This window comes from Vanellus vanellus (assembly GCF_965231255.1).
Source record: "Vanellus vanellus genome assembly, chromosome: 1".
NCBI lineage: Eukaryota > Metazoa > Chordata > Aves > Charadriiformes > Charadriidae > Vanellus > Vanellus vanellus.
Window position 1 is genome coordinate 104291394 of NC_138905.1, and position 14663 is coordinate 104306056.

At 48.2% G+C, this 14663-nt stretch overlaps 1 protein-coding gene across 1 annotated transcript; it reads right to left on the bottom strand.

Annotated features, from left to right (window-relative positions):
• Positions 1–4187: 4187 nt before the first annotated feature.
• Positions 4188–14281, bottom strand: TIMMDC1 (translocase of inner mitochondrial membrane domain containing 1). The gene is made up of 7 exons (XM_082498742.1): positions 14179–14281; positions 13891–14056; positions 12331–12419; positions 8239–8306; positions 7265–7343; positions 5710–5820; positions 4188–5144 (listed from the first exon to the last, which is right to left on the bottom strand). Exons 1-7 carry the CDS (start codon positions 14271–14273, stop codon positions 5045–5047), a joined length of 708 nt encoding a protein of 235 aa, XP_082354868.1. The 5' UTR covers positions 14274–14281; the 3' UTR covers positions 4188–5044.
• Between the last annotated feature and the right edge of the window lie 382 nt (positions 14282–14663).

The window sequence follows — 14663 nt, forward strand, 5'->3', positions numbered from 1 at the left end:
TGCATTGAAGACTGCTGCTTTCTGCCAGCATTTTCTCTACCCAGCCAGGACTGGAAGAACGGAAGTTCCCTACCGGATGCTAACACTGGATAGGACTCATCTGATCTGGGTGATATTCTTGCCTACTGTGTAGGAAAAAGTGGTTTCTCATTTTGAGGGGAAAAAGAGGAAAAAGCCCCAAGCCCCAACAAGCTTCCTAAGCGACTCTGCATACTAACCTAACTCAACCCTGCCCTGAGTTTGACGAGTTTGGTTTTCTCTTTTGCTCTGTCTCACTGCAAGCTGTACCCATTCCCCTACTGCGCTGTCCATGCATGTGGTTAGCAGGGCAGACCAAAGCCTGAAAGCACCATGCTGTCTCCTTTGCGGGATGTTTTGTTGCTTGAGCTGTTTATCTTGCTAGGACACAGCACAGAAATGTTCCATCCATTTCCCTTTTTTTTAGCAGGTACATATTGAGAGAGAAATTGCTGGAGGAAGTAGGAGCACTAAAAGAAGTTTATAGAGGATTGAGATATGAGAGGCTAAGGGATCAAGTCGCTAGTGAAAAATAAGGTGCTGCTCCCTTTCTACTCCTGCAGAGTCATGCTGCCCCATCAGCTTTTTTACTGCTTTTCCATTGTATGAAGTGAAACGCGAACTTCAGAACATTCTTGCAGAGGGCTTTTTGTCAGAGAAAAGGTGGTAAGGTGGGTGATAAGGAAACAATACCCTTTGCACTTGTGCGTTCTGGTTGTAAGCGGAACACAGGTGACGCAGAAAGCAGTTTTACCAAAAGGCAGCCTGACCTGATAGCAAGACTTGGTGTATGGGCAATGGTGCCTCATACTTTTCATGTTTCCTTTTCTTTCAGTTGACGCTTGTCCTTTCCAGCACAAACTACTGGCTTCTTGCAGGCTGAACACCCTTCTTTTGTCTTTACTTTGCTTGTTTTCAACATTGTGCTTCCTTCCCTGCTATAACGACGATGCATTTCCACCTTACACACCACGCCGCAGCTCTGACAGTTGTACCCGCACGTTTTCCCCTCTATCCCGTGCTCTGCTTCTGCTCCTGACTGATGACTGCGCAGCATCCTGTAGAAAGGTTTGTCTTTTGCACTGTGCCAAACCTTTCTACATCACCGCAGACTCCTGTGACGCTTTAAGTAAGTCTTTCTAAAGGAAACAAAATATGTTTAGCGTCAGTTTGGTTTTATGTTCTTGATGGGCAGCTTATTCGGTTTATTTTTTCCTTAAGCACTTAATACTATGAATCATGTTTTCTATTGCCTTATGCTGTATTCAGTGAATTGCACACAAATGGTTTCTGTGAGACCTTTTCAGCTTAATATCTGGGGCTTTGTACCAGGTGAGCTGCTTTGTTTATCACAAGTATTTTGTATATAACAATTTTTTGCTGGGGTTCCTCCTGTAATTGTATTAAAAAATAAAAGGTAATCTCAGTTTTCTTTCCTCAGTAATAAAAGATGTCTGTTCTATATGCTGGGATAGAGCCTTTCAGTTACTCACGTGAGCCCCAGCCACCATTTTGCAGCTGCTAAAAATGTAGACTGTGCAGCATCAAGGTACGTGATGCAGCTGAACAGCTCTGTTTGGTGTGCTCTACGGCAATGACAAAATGGCACTCGGGTACCGTCCCGAGTGTAACTTCCACGTATCTCACGTCTGTCAATATGTGTCAGGGATTAACTGAGCAGTGTAGCTATGGTGTTCCACACTGTTTGCAGCGGGTCTTCCTTCTCCTTATCAAAAAGGGAGGTTCTCTGCAAAAGCAAAATCCAGCGTAAGATGTTCTTACTGTATCCCCGCTACTTGTGTTGCCTACTCTGAAAGTGGACCAGTAACTTCAGTGCTGCGCTTCTGCTGGGAGGGGGGCAGAATGGAGGTGTGAAGAATCCCTTACCTTCGCATTTAAAAAATAAGCTCTGAACCAACTCTTCACTCCCCATTTGGACAGTGAATACAAGAAATGAGGAAGTGCAGGGAACTAAATTCAGCAGGAAATGGAGCAAAAAATGGCTGGCTGCTAATCTTGAGTTGAGCACAGATGGAAGTCTCTGCTGCCCCTTGCTAATGTGCAGCGTAAGGATATCTAGCAGCCCTTCCTTCCTTACATGGAGAGAAAATTCACACAACTGCTACATCTTGGCTCTTCCTACTCTCCCATGGAAGAACATCCTTGCATCGATGGTCATAGACAAAAGAAAATTAGTATTCTTTAGACATCACGTCAAATACCATTAAAATAGGAATAGAGAAAGACTGAGCAATGACACAGCTAAATGTCATCAGAACTGCTGTACAGATAAAATTGTGGGACCAGCGCTGTTTAACATCTTTGTTGGTGACATGGACAGTGGGATTGAGTGCACCCTCAGCAAGTTTGCAGACGACACCAAGCTGTGTGGTGCAGTCATCACACTGGAGGGAAGAGACGCCATCCAGAGGGACCTGCGCAGGCTTGAGAGGTGGGCCTGTGCAAACCTCATCAAGTGCAACAAGGCCAAGTGCAAGGTCCTGCACGTGGGCCAGCGCAATCCCAAGCACAAATACAGGCAGGGCAGAGAATGGATTGAGAGCAGCCCTGAGGAGAAGGACTGCGGGCTGTTGGTTGATGAGAAGCTCAACATGAGCTAGCAACGTGTGCTTGCAGCCCAGAGGGCCAGCCACATCCTGGGCTGCATCAAAAGTTGCGTGGCCAGCAGGCTGAGGGAGGCGATTCTGCCCCTCTACTCTGCTCGGGTGAGACCCCACCTGGAGTACTGCATCCAGCTCCGGAGTCCTCAGCACAAGAAGGACACGGACCTTTTGGAGCAGGTCTGGAGGAGGGCCACAAAGATGATCAGAGGGCTGGAGCACCTCTCCTATGAAGACTGGCTGAGACAGTTGGGGTTGTTTAGCCTGGAGAAGACTCCAGGGAGACCTTACAGCAGCCTTCCAGTACCTAAAGGGGCCTACAGAAAAGATGGGGAGGGACTTTTTACAAGGGCATGTAGTGATAGGACGAGGGGGAACTGCTTCAAACCAGAAGAGGGTAGATTTAGATTAGATATTAGGAAGAAATTCTTCACTGTGAGGGTGGTGAGGCACTGGAACAGGTTGCCCAGAGAAGTTGTGGAAGCTCCATCTCTGGAGGTGTTCAAGGCCAGGCTGGATGGGGCTTTGAGCAGCCTGGTCTAGTGGGAGGTGTCCTTGCCCATGGCAGGGGGTTGAAACTAGATGATCTTTGAGGTCCCTTCCAACCTACCCCATTCTATGATTCTATGATATTGGGTGGGGATGTAACAGAAAAAAAAAAAAAAGAAAAAAAAGACAACACTGTGTGTAACCACAATGTGGCAAAAACCTGACTCAGAAATGCCTGCTATTTTGTTTTTTGAGGGGGCAGAGGACAATAACACTACGATCACCAATAAATGCAGAGCTTAAAACTGGAAGGGGGAGAGACATAGCTCTGCTTATTTAGATCCTTCATTTAGACATAGAAAAGGAAAATCAAAGCCGGTTGATGACAACCCTGAAACACACACATTTCTTCAATGGAAAAATGAACTACACTGAGGTGTTTAAAAAAATAAAATGCTCATTTCAGAAGTCAGAAAACACACCACCTTCTTGGAAGCAAGCTGTGCCAAAATTCTGCTTTGGGTGGGTGGAATACGCTCTGTGGAATCGACTGTTCATATTTCAATCAACAGCAATCAGCTGTAACAGAGGAAAGCATTCAACCAGAACAGACTGAGTACTCTCTTCTTGTGGGACAGCGATCTGAACCCCCTGCCTAGATATAATTCCCTTTAATAGGAGAAAAGCCCCAACAAAGAAAGCGAACCAGAATTCTGACCTTCTGCTTCGAGGGAAAGGGTGATAGGCCAACTGGCCCTTCTGGGTACACACCACTATGACATTAACTTCAGCCTTACTCATAGGTAACAGCTATGACTTAACAGTTGATCTCTGGTACAAAATAATAAACAGAACAGGCACTTTTCTGGCTCTTGTCTTTGTTACTATCCGGACAGAGGAATGTCTGACACTGCCACGAGACTTCACGCCTCGCTGGTAGGATCTCAGATAGAGTTCTTCTCGTGGGATATTGCTCAAGTACATTTCTCTAATGTAAATACTGTATTAACATAAAGTACATACTGTACTAACATAAAGATCTTATGGACACAATCACCACTGCTCGATGGCTTTATTGAGGATCTTGAACCACATTTCCCCCGAAGGTAATCCCCTGATTTCCAACCTTCAAATTAAATGATTGCTGTTAAAACTGCCCACAGTGCCAATTCTTCCACCACCACCACCAGAAACAACTCATCCTTCTTGTGGCCCCCTCAGCCACATTTCTATTGAGGAACTCAAAGCATGTCCTTTTCAGGGCATTTCCATATCATTCCCGGCTCCTCTACCCTTCCTCAACATTGATTGCAAAATACCCCAAGTACTGTAGGAACCAAGTGTCTTTTTCTGCAAAAAGCCTGAAGAAACCACTGTCAGCAAAACAGCTCTGGTCCCAGCCAGGCCAAGTCAAGCTGTGGGAGGGGGACGGTGAGAGGAAGAGAACCGCTCGCTCCAGTGCTGCCTGTATCGCACTTCGACAGCAAGTCTTCAGGCGCTGTCTGGAGAGCAGCTTTCACCAGAGCATAATCAGCTTTTGGAATCAGGGTACCGTTAGCATCCAAACTATTCATAGGTTCCTTTACTTTGATTATTTCTACGTCACTAGTGGTTTGGACATTTTCAGCAGTGAAATGGGTTCTAGAAGAGGCACTGGGGCTGCTCTCACGCCCTGCCAAACCTAGATGACACTTCCTAGTCTGCATTTCCACCTTCTGAGGTGGAACAGCTTTGGCCCTTCAAGCTCTTGTGCAGTGATATGCATCCATGAACAATGTTTTCAGCAAAATGCTTTTTCACAAGTGCACAGGATATAACTGTGTTCACAGAAGACTTCCATGACCCCTTCACTGAAGCCTTTCACCAGCAGAATCAAAACACTTTGTAGCTGCTTACAACAAAGATCTGGGGAAGACTCAGTAGCTTGTAGATTCTCTTGCTCGCTCTGTCTCTGGTCCTCCCTGGGCATTGCTTTCCGTTTGGCCTAAGACCTCCATCACACTGAGCCTGGATTGCCTAACGAGAGAACAGAGAGTGCAAAGTAATTTTATGCCTGTATCCTTCTGACAAAGGCATCGCTGCAAAATCCCTACTCTTGAAAAGTTTCTTCTAGAACCGGCGCTATTTGTGAGTTTTAGCACGTCATGCAACCAGTGTCATAGCCTTTTCTTGCCAAAGCCTCCAGCTGTCCTTCTTCTTTCCTCTCTTTAACAGGAGCGGAAAGAAGGCAGCAATGAAGAAAAAGACGGAGTTCTGGACTCTCTCAGTAAAGAAATACTAATGTGCTTGTCCTGCTTGTCTTCTCAGCCACAGCAAAAGTGAAAAACTGATGCAGTTACTGGGCTGGAGGGGGCATGAATTTTTAACAAAATACCTAGTTACAAAACAAGCAGCAACATCTAAGGCTGGGAAGACTAAATCAGCAGTTCTCAGACTGGTATGTGAAACACACCAAAAACTGAAGAGCAGAAGAACCGATGTTTAGAAAACCTAGTGTGTCACGGTTTCTTTAAACGTTTGAACCACACAGACCTGGACATATTTCTAGTCAAAGACTCAAACAGGCAGACCTGTTCCTTACCACTCTGCTAACTTCTGTTCATACAGCTCCCTGCGCTCACGATTTCTCTTCTCCTGCAGGGTCTCGCCAGCAAGCTTCTGCATTATCATGAAGAGGCCCCCTGCAGGGATCCTAGAGGAAGAAGCAGAAAAGTCACAAGTCACCCAGGGGACACACAAGAGTAATAACTTACTGGCATCACCAAAAGGAGCATGCGGGGGCCAGCCACCACATCAGTGGAGCGTAACGTTCCCCAATACTCACATCACATCACAAACTAAGGTAGTCCTATTCTACTGTCAGCCACCAAACACAGCCCGTCTTCAGCTGTGACTCACTGTAGCCCCTTCGAAAACATATTTTGAATTTACTCATTGACAGGCACACATAGGTAAAAAGGGTGGAAGGATTTAAGATGCCCAAATAACCCCTCTAGATCACCTAATCCATAATTCAGACAGTCACACCCCTGCTTCTGTCCAGCTCTGTCCAGTACCTGTGTTTTCATCAGTAAAGCTCTGTAGGCTGCTTCCAGGCATGCCCACAGCTGACACCATCCTGATGGTGCTCAGTAGCACATATAAAGCTCATTCTCTTGTCCAGGCAGGATCCCCAAATTCACTTGTGAGGATATTCACAAGTCAGTACTTTGAGATGATATCCCAATTCTGCTTGAAATGTCAGACTTCTCCTGAGTTAAGAGGTCACTGTCCTGATGGACAGAGCCCTCGAGAGAGAACTTTGGGTTCCACCATGCCCCAGGGAGCTTTAGGAGATACTTTTGGAGATACACGACTGCAAGGCGTACATGAAGAGATGTGCCACCTTACAGCCTTGGGTTGTGCAACTCAACCACGCAGTTTCTTCCTCAGCATTTCCTAACGGCTGCTGCTCTGCCTTTTGGCTTTGATGGGGCCTATTTTGTAAAAAAATCACTTTTACACAAATTCCTAACCTGGGGGCTGGCAGTTCCCAGGGTGCCCCCTTCTTCAAAAGGTGTCATCATGACATCCAACACCCCTTGTGCGCTGTCTGGATTCCGAGCTCCTACAGGAGCAGCTGCTGATGAAGCTGAGAAGAGAGCCCAGAAGCTGTGTCTTACACTCCTGCCTTTACCCCCAGACAACACAGTTCCTTAGAACAGATGTCCAATGGTTCTGTGCATGACCACTTGAGCTCATCAATGACCACGCCAAGGAAGGGGGACAGGAGACATGTCTATAACCCATCAGCGTAATTTCCTATTTAACAGGAGTTAGTGTCTCCTCTAATAAGCAAATAGCAGCAAGTAAGAAGCTCTATTGAGAGCACTGAGTTCTTATCACTGAGGAAGCAGCAAAACACAAATCAAGAAAAAAAAAAGAAGAAAAAAACCAAACCAGTTTAAAGTTTGGAAGAAAAGTCATCATCATGAGGTCCCAAGAGAAATACAGAAAATCCCTCAAGGCAAGAGAGGAAGGGAAGCTTCTGTGGCTCCACCTATAATTCATGGCTTGGTGTGTGAGGCTATCATCTAGCCAACTCCCTTAAAGAGTAGCTGCGCCTCCATCACTCATTGGCAGCAGTCGCAACTCACCCAAACGCTGTTCCGAACACGAAGCCGCCTGCCAGTCCCTGCAGGCCCAAGTGCATTCTGAAAAGGGCTCCTGTGAAGGCTAAAAAAAAAAACAAAACCAAAACCCCACTGAAACCACAAACAGCCCCCCACCAGCCATCACATACAGACAGAGGGAGCTGCTTTGCTGCGTTTCTCCTCTCCGTGAGCTGACATTTGCTTCTTAAGAGAGGAGAAACCTGTGGCCAGTGGGAGGGACCCTCACCATACAGTCACCATGGTCTCTGCACTAAAACATTGCACAAAGCCCCTTCTGCTTCAGGAAAACTCCCCAAGAAACACTAAGAAGTAAAAGTATCTATGAAGGTAAAACCGAGCTCTCTCCAGGCTGGAGCGTGATCCCTCCCCCCTCTCTTTTTTTCTATTCAACAGCAGCTAATAATAGTAGCTTCCATGTAAGGTAGAAAAGATCAGTAAAACACATATCCAACTGCATGGGCTACAAAGCCTGTAAAACTGAACACGCAGATCATTTACCCAGAGCCCTGTTTACAAAAGCGGCCATGCAAAACTTAGCACAAAAAGGGTAGTTTATAAACAGCCACTGAACTGTTATACAGAGTGGAAATAAGAAATGCTTTCCCTGCTAAGCAGGTGGTTATGAGAGCAGGTTAAACACTAAATGCTGCCTTTACCCTACACAAGCATTTTTCACCCAAAAAAACTCCAGCAAGTACTTTGAAGATGAACTGATAACCACAAAACTCCCCAACGGTTTCAGAAGTGCATCGATATCTCTGTGTTACAAATAAAAGTATGCAGCAGTCAAACAACGGAGCAAAGTCACAGTGGCAGTCGGTAGAACAGGAAACAAAACCCAGGAGCAAGGAAGCTAGAGACCTGCTCAAATCCAAGAGACAGGTTTCTGCTTATGCTTTTCCGTTTACGACCCTTGCTCGTAAAGAGAAAAGTCTGCAAAGATACAGCAGTCTTACCTCCTGCCGAAGCAAAATTACTGATGGTGGTTTTATTGCGGTACACAGACAGACCCGTGCTCACCGTGCTGCAAAGATAAGGCACAGAAGAAGTCAGCAGCTGCACGTGGAAAAAGACAGGTAGCAAGACACAGCCTGAAATAAAGCTGGATTTCATTAAGCCAACCCTCAGGTTGCCTCTAACTGCCTCGTTGCCCATCTGTCCAGAGCACACATGCGCCAGCCACAAGTGCCTTGATTTCTGGGGCTTTACTGCAGGCAGCTGCGCAGCCAGGGGCCGGGGAATACCAGCATTCCCAGCCTGCATCTGGGATATTCTCTCTTTTTCTTTTTACTCAAGGATATTTTTTTTTTCCATTGGATATTCAAGGACAAAAGGAACTGAGCAATTAAAAGGTCCTGTTGTCAGTCAGTCCTGATGTAGTAACTTTACGCCCAAAAGATGAATCCATGTGTCAGGAAGATCTTGCCTGATAAACAGTCCCCCCCACCCCTAGAGCTAAGTCACACTCATGACACCATCAGGGTCACCTACTCTTGTGGCATGACATTTCCCACCAGGGTGCGTGCACCATCTCCTCCAAAAACATCAATTAAGCTCCAAAATGCTCTCTGTTCTCAGTTCAGCAGCCACATCCTCCCCAGCACTTTAGCGAGCCTCCTGCATGACACCGGCAAGTCAACAATGACCTTCCTCTCCATCCCACCGCTGTAACCTCACCCTCGCCTAAAAAAAACTAAACAATTTGGTTTCAAATTGCAAAACTCAAAATTCACAAAACCGCAGGACAAAATCTTCAACCCGGACTTCACAGAAACAATTGAGAGGGAGTGGCAGGTATCTTCTTTCAAAGCCTTTTCCAAAGGGGTGGTGAAAAAGGGCAGTGATGTGACTGCAGGAGAGACATCTGGTGGAAGACGACGAGGCTGCATGTCATGCCCAGGAAAATCTAAAGAAATCCAAAACTCCAGGAGAGAAAGCAAACAGTACGCTAACTAAGCCTAAGAACAGATGCTAAACCAAAAGGAACCAAAGAAATCAAGACAGATCGAGGAATAAGTTCAGAAAGGAACAAAAAAATGAGGGTGACAGAAATATAAAATAACACTACTCAATACTGCTGGTATCTTAAAAGCAGAAGGGGAATTTAAACAGAACATACCTGCAGATATAGTCAATGCAGGTTTAGGACTACACATAAATTTACCATTTTGAACATCAGGGAAGGAGATATTCCTAGTTTAAAAGGGCTTTATTTGGAAGAGCATGCTTGGTTTGATGCTATGTTGTGGGAAATGCACTGACACATCCAGGGGAGAAAATGAGGGAAGCGGAACACTATCTCAGCGTTGGTTGGGTGTGTAGGAAAAATCTGAAGGCCTAAAGAGGTATACACAACCGGTAGATCTGATGTTCAGTGACTCCTGTATAACAAGAGGACCATCTGCAAGCATTTGAGGACAAGAAAAAAGAATAGTGAGTGAGTAATGCCAGTGTATACAAACTAGGAGTAATGAGACATAACAAAAAGGAGAAAAAATAGCCGGGGAAAGAAAGCTCTTCCACAACACTGTAACACCCTCCCAGAGAAAAATGAAAAAAAAAAAAAAAAAAGAGAGATGAAGCAAAAGCAGAAAGAAGCCATCAAGTACAGGGAAGAACAGTATTCAAGTCAATAACAGAAAAGATTAGATGTAAAGAACAGCGCTTTTCTGGTTTTAGTTTTTGTGTCAGTTCATTAGAAGAATATTTTAGCCTGTTTAGGAGCATGGTTGAGAGTGTCCCTTGGGAGGCAGTTTTGAAGAGCAAAGGTGCCCAGTAAGGCTGGGCATACTTCAAGCAGGTGCTCTTAGAAGCACAGGAGAAGGCCATCCCTGTGTCTCGAAAAATGAGCAGACGGGGAAGAAGACCAGCCTGGCTAAATAGAGAGCTTTGGCTGGACCTCAGGAAGAAAAGGAAAGTTTACATTCTCTGGAAAAGGGGATTGGCAACTTACGAGGACTATCAAGATATAACAAAGCTATGTAGGGGGAAAATGAGAAGGGCCAAAGCTCAATCAGAACTCAGCTTGGCCACTGCAGTTAAAGACAATAAGAAGAGATTCTTTCAGTATATCAATAGAAAAAGGAAGACTAGGGAAAATGTAGGCCCACTGGTGAATGAGACAGGTGCCCTAGTGGTGGAAGACAGAGAAGGCAGAGTAACTGAATGTCTTATTTTCTTCGGTCTTCACTGCTAAAGCTGTCCCTCACAAATCCCATACTCTGAAGGCAAAGGGGAAGGCCTGGAGAGAGGAAGATTTTCCCTCAGTTGAGGAGGACCGTGTCAGAGACCACTTGGCCAAGCTGGACATTCACAAGTCCATGGGCCCTGATGGCACGCATCCGCGAGTGCTGAGAAAGCTGGCAGATGTTATTGCTAGACCACTCTCCATCGTCTTTGAACGGTCATGGAGAACAGGAGAGGTGCCTGAGGACTGGAGGAAGGCTGACATCACTCCGATCTTCAAAAAGGCAAGAAGGAGGACCCAGGGAACTACAGACCGGTTAGTCTCACCTCTGTCCCTGGGAAGGTAATGGAGCGACTCATTCTGGATGTCATCTCCAAACACGTTGAGGAACAGGAAGTTATTGGAAGTGGTCAACATGGATTTACCAAGGGTAAATCGTGTTGACCAATCTGATAGCTTTCTATGATGTTATAACTGGTTGGCTGGATGAGGGGAGATTCGTAGATGTCATCTACCTTGACTTTAGCAAGGCTTTTGACACTGTCTCCCTTAACATCCTCATCAGGAAGCTGAGGAAGTATGGGCTAGATGAGGTGACAGTGAGGTGGATTGAGAGTTGGCTGCGGGAGAGAACTCAGAGGGTTGTGATCAGCGGCACAGAGTCTAGTTGGAGGCCTGTAACCAGTGGTGTCCCCCAGGGGTCAATACTTGGTCCAATCTTGTTTAATATATTCATTAATGACCTGGATGAGGGGACAGAGTGTATCCTCAGCAAGTTTGCCGATGATACCAAACTGGGTGGGGTGGCTGACACCCCAGAGGGCCGTGCTGCCATCCAGCGTGACCTGGACAGGCTGGAGAGCTGGGCAGAGAAGAATCTAATGAGGTTCAACAAAAGCAAGTGCAAGGTCCTGCACCTGGGGAGGAAGAATGCAAAGCACCAGTATAGGTTAGGGGCGGACCCGATGGGAAGTAGCTCTGAGGAGAAGGATCTGGGGGTCCTAGTAGACAGTAAATTATCCATGGCCCAGCAATGTGCCCTTGTCGCCAAAAAGGCCAGTGGAATCCTGGGCTGCATAGGGAAGACTGTGGCCAGTAGGTCAAAGGTGGTCATTCTCCCCCTCTACTCTGCACTGGTGAGGCCACAACTGGAATACTGTGTCCAATTTTGGGCTCCCCAGTTCAAGAGGGACAGGGAACTGCTGGAGCAAGCCCAGCGAAGTGCATCTAAGATGATTAAGGGACTGGAGCATCTCCCTTATGAGGAAAGGCTGAGAGAGCTGGGGCTCTAGCCTGGAGAAGAGAAGGCTGAGGGGAGACCTTATTAATACTTACAAGTATCTAAAGGGTGGGTTGAAGGAGGATGGAGCCAGACTCTTGTCAATGGTTCCCAGTGACAGGACGAGGGGCAATGGGCACAAGTTAGAACACAGGAAGTTCCGTTCAAATACACGGAAAAACTTCTTTACGGTGAGGGTGACAGAGCACTGGCACAGGCTGCCCAGGGAGGTTGTGGAGTCCCCTTCTCTGGAGATTTTCAAGACCCGCCTGGATGCAGTCCTGAGTAATGTGCTCTAGGCAATCCTGCTTTAGCAGGGGAGTGGGACTAGATGATCTCTAGACATCCCTTCCAACTTTGAAAACTCCGTGATTCCATGAAATCTGGGATAATTATAAAAAGTTAAATCCTCTTCACGCTCATGTCTTATCAATCAGACCCACTGTGAACTCAATGCTTTGAGCCTCACAGTCACCAGCAGCCTCTCAAGAAGCTGCGAGCGCTGCCGGGAGGAAGGGCTCCTTGCCACGAGCGCTTAAGTTTAAGCCAGCTCTTCTCCCACTGCCACTGGGAAACACTTACTTGAATACTGTCACAAAAGCGGCCACTCTCCAGCTCCAGCGCCAGCCATAGCGGATGAAACTCCTGAGACCAGCCCGATGCGCGGATTGCTAGGGGGAGAGAGGAGACACATTACAGACCACAGCCCTGCTCTCCCTCGCCAGCGCCACCAGTCCACTGTGATCTGGTGTATTCAGAATGGCTTGTGGGACTGGCGTCACTTGGGAATGACGCCCCAACCCTTAGGGATCAAGCTGGTTATCTGCAGAGAAAAAGCTGCTTGTGTTTGCACCAGCCACCAACTGGAAAACCAAGAATTGATTCCAGTTTGTAACGTCAACTGGTCTTTCTAGTCCTGCTGCTGAAATACATCTGGTGGGACAGGGGGAGCATTCTGAGGACAGTACAGGAAAGCAGCAGAGGAGAAGAAATGGGGGACAAACTAGAAACTAGTTCTTCGCTATTACAAGTTCATAAGTATTAATAAATAACAATCATTAATAAAAAATAACCATAGTAAGTAAATAATAACCACCTACTTTAAACGTTAAGAGACTTATCGAGCTCCGCAGTTTAGCACTGGCGCTCACAAGTTTGGCAGCAGGCAGCTTTTAAAAAGACGTGGTAAACAGAAGCTTCATAAAAAACAAAAATCTTCCAGTTAATACCATGAAAGAAAATAAATTCTCTTTTCCAGTGCCTGTAAGCGCTCAGCCCAGGGGCAGATACACAAGAGAGCCAGCAGCAGGACAGAGTGCAGCCGGGCACCGGTACTCTGCAGGCTGCTCTAAATAGTGAATTATGTAAAATTAGGCAGATTTAAGGGATGGGTTGGGGTTTTTTCCCCCTAATAATCCAGGTAACCAACACTTTAATTGAATAGCAACCCCTTAAAAGGTCAACTACATCTATAAAATGTTACAAATGCGTCATGAGCTGTAGTAATAAGCTAAGACAACTTTAAATGGTCTTAAATAACTCACATTAATAAGAGGACAGCACCGGTGCGACACTATGCAGTGAAGTCTCTTACCAACATACTAAAATTTAAATGCCAGGAGGCTTTTCAAGACATATTAATTAGCCATGGCACAGAACGGTGAACGTTGTCATCAACTTTTTCCTCTAAGGACGACTTCTTTCAAGTTAACCCAGCAGAATTTGGGTGTCGGGGCGCAGCTCGCTTTCCCAACAACCAGCGCAGCAGCCTGTACCTTATGTACCCACCTACAGCGAAACACCCCGCCGCTGTTTGCCCCAAACGGTACCAGCAGTAGTCCCCCCCCGCCGGCAGCCGCCTGTCACCCATCTCACCAAGCCACGGCCGCCCGCCCTCCCCGGCCCTCCGGTGCCACCGCAAACTGCGGGGCCCCAACCCGCAACTTAATCCGCAACACGGGGGCCTGTCTGAGGTGACCGCCTCACCGGCCCGGCCCGGGGACGCCTCGCCGCCCTCGCTCCCCCACACACCCCCCCATGTAACCCCCTGTCCCCCCTCCACACATACACGCACACACAGAGGCGGGGGGGCTCCCGCCTGCGCGGCTGGGCTCAGCCGGGCCGGGCCTGTAGAGCTCGTACCACGGCATCGGCGCGGTTCTGGAAGAGCTCCCCCTGGCTGCCCTCGATGAAGGCCTTCCGGGCCTGGTAGAAGGCCGGCAGCCCGCCGTACACCCAGCCGACGACTCCCCCTGTGAAGGCCGACTTAATGATGTTCACCGTCTCCTCCGGGTACCGCTGCCGCTCGCTGCAAGGGAAGGGCAGGGCTGGGCGCCGGCCACGGGACACCCGCGGATGCCCGCAGCGGCGCGGCCCGCCCCGGCCCAGACCAGCCCTCCCCGCCCCGCCCCGCCCCGCCCCGGTCCTCACTCCCGCCGCCAGAGCTCTCTGAGGCGCTCCCAGCCCGTCTGCGGCGGCGGCGCGGGGCGGCCGAACTGCGGCGGAGCCCCGACCTCCTCCGCCATGGCCCTCCCAGCGGCGGCGGCGGCGACAGCGCCCCCTGCCCCCCCGGCGGGGCACGGCAGGGAGCGGGCCGGGCCGCCCTGCCCCTCCCGGGAGCGGCTTCCCCGCGGATGGAGGCGGGGCGGGGCGGGGGCTATGTGTGTGTAACTGGTCTGCTCCGGTGAGAGCAGCGGGTCAGGGCCGGTTCTGGGAGAGGAGGAAAGGGTCTCGGGCGGAGGGAAAGGCCCCTGGTCCAGGCAGGCCATTGACCGGAGGAAGTCACCAGGCACCCCCACTCAAGACTGGAAGCGGAGACGCCCTAAATATCTCTGTGCCAGATCAAACCCAGAAAAGATGGACTTTGCCATCTTTACCAAAGAGCTGAGGGCCATCCAGGTCTTTTATTACATTTC

Excerpts from the sequence above, each read along its gene's own strand:
- TIMMDC1 (XM_082498742.1), bottom strand. The coding sequence starts at position 14,273 with ATGGCGGAGGAGGTCGGGGCTCCGCCGCAGTTCGGCCGCCCCGCGCCG. Across the intron at positions 7,344-8,238 it reads TAATTTTGCTTCGGCAGGAG|CCTTCACAGGAGCCCTTTTC; the intron begins GTAAGACTGCTG and ends TTTTTTTTTTAG. Across the intron at positions 5,821-7,264 it reads GTGTTCGGAACAGCGTTTGG|GATCCCTGCAGGGGGCCTCT; the intron begins GTGAGTTGCGAC and ends TTCTTCCTCTAG.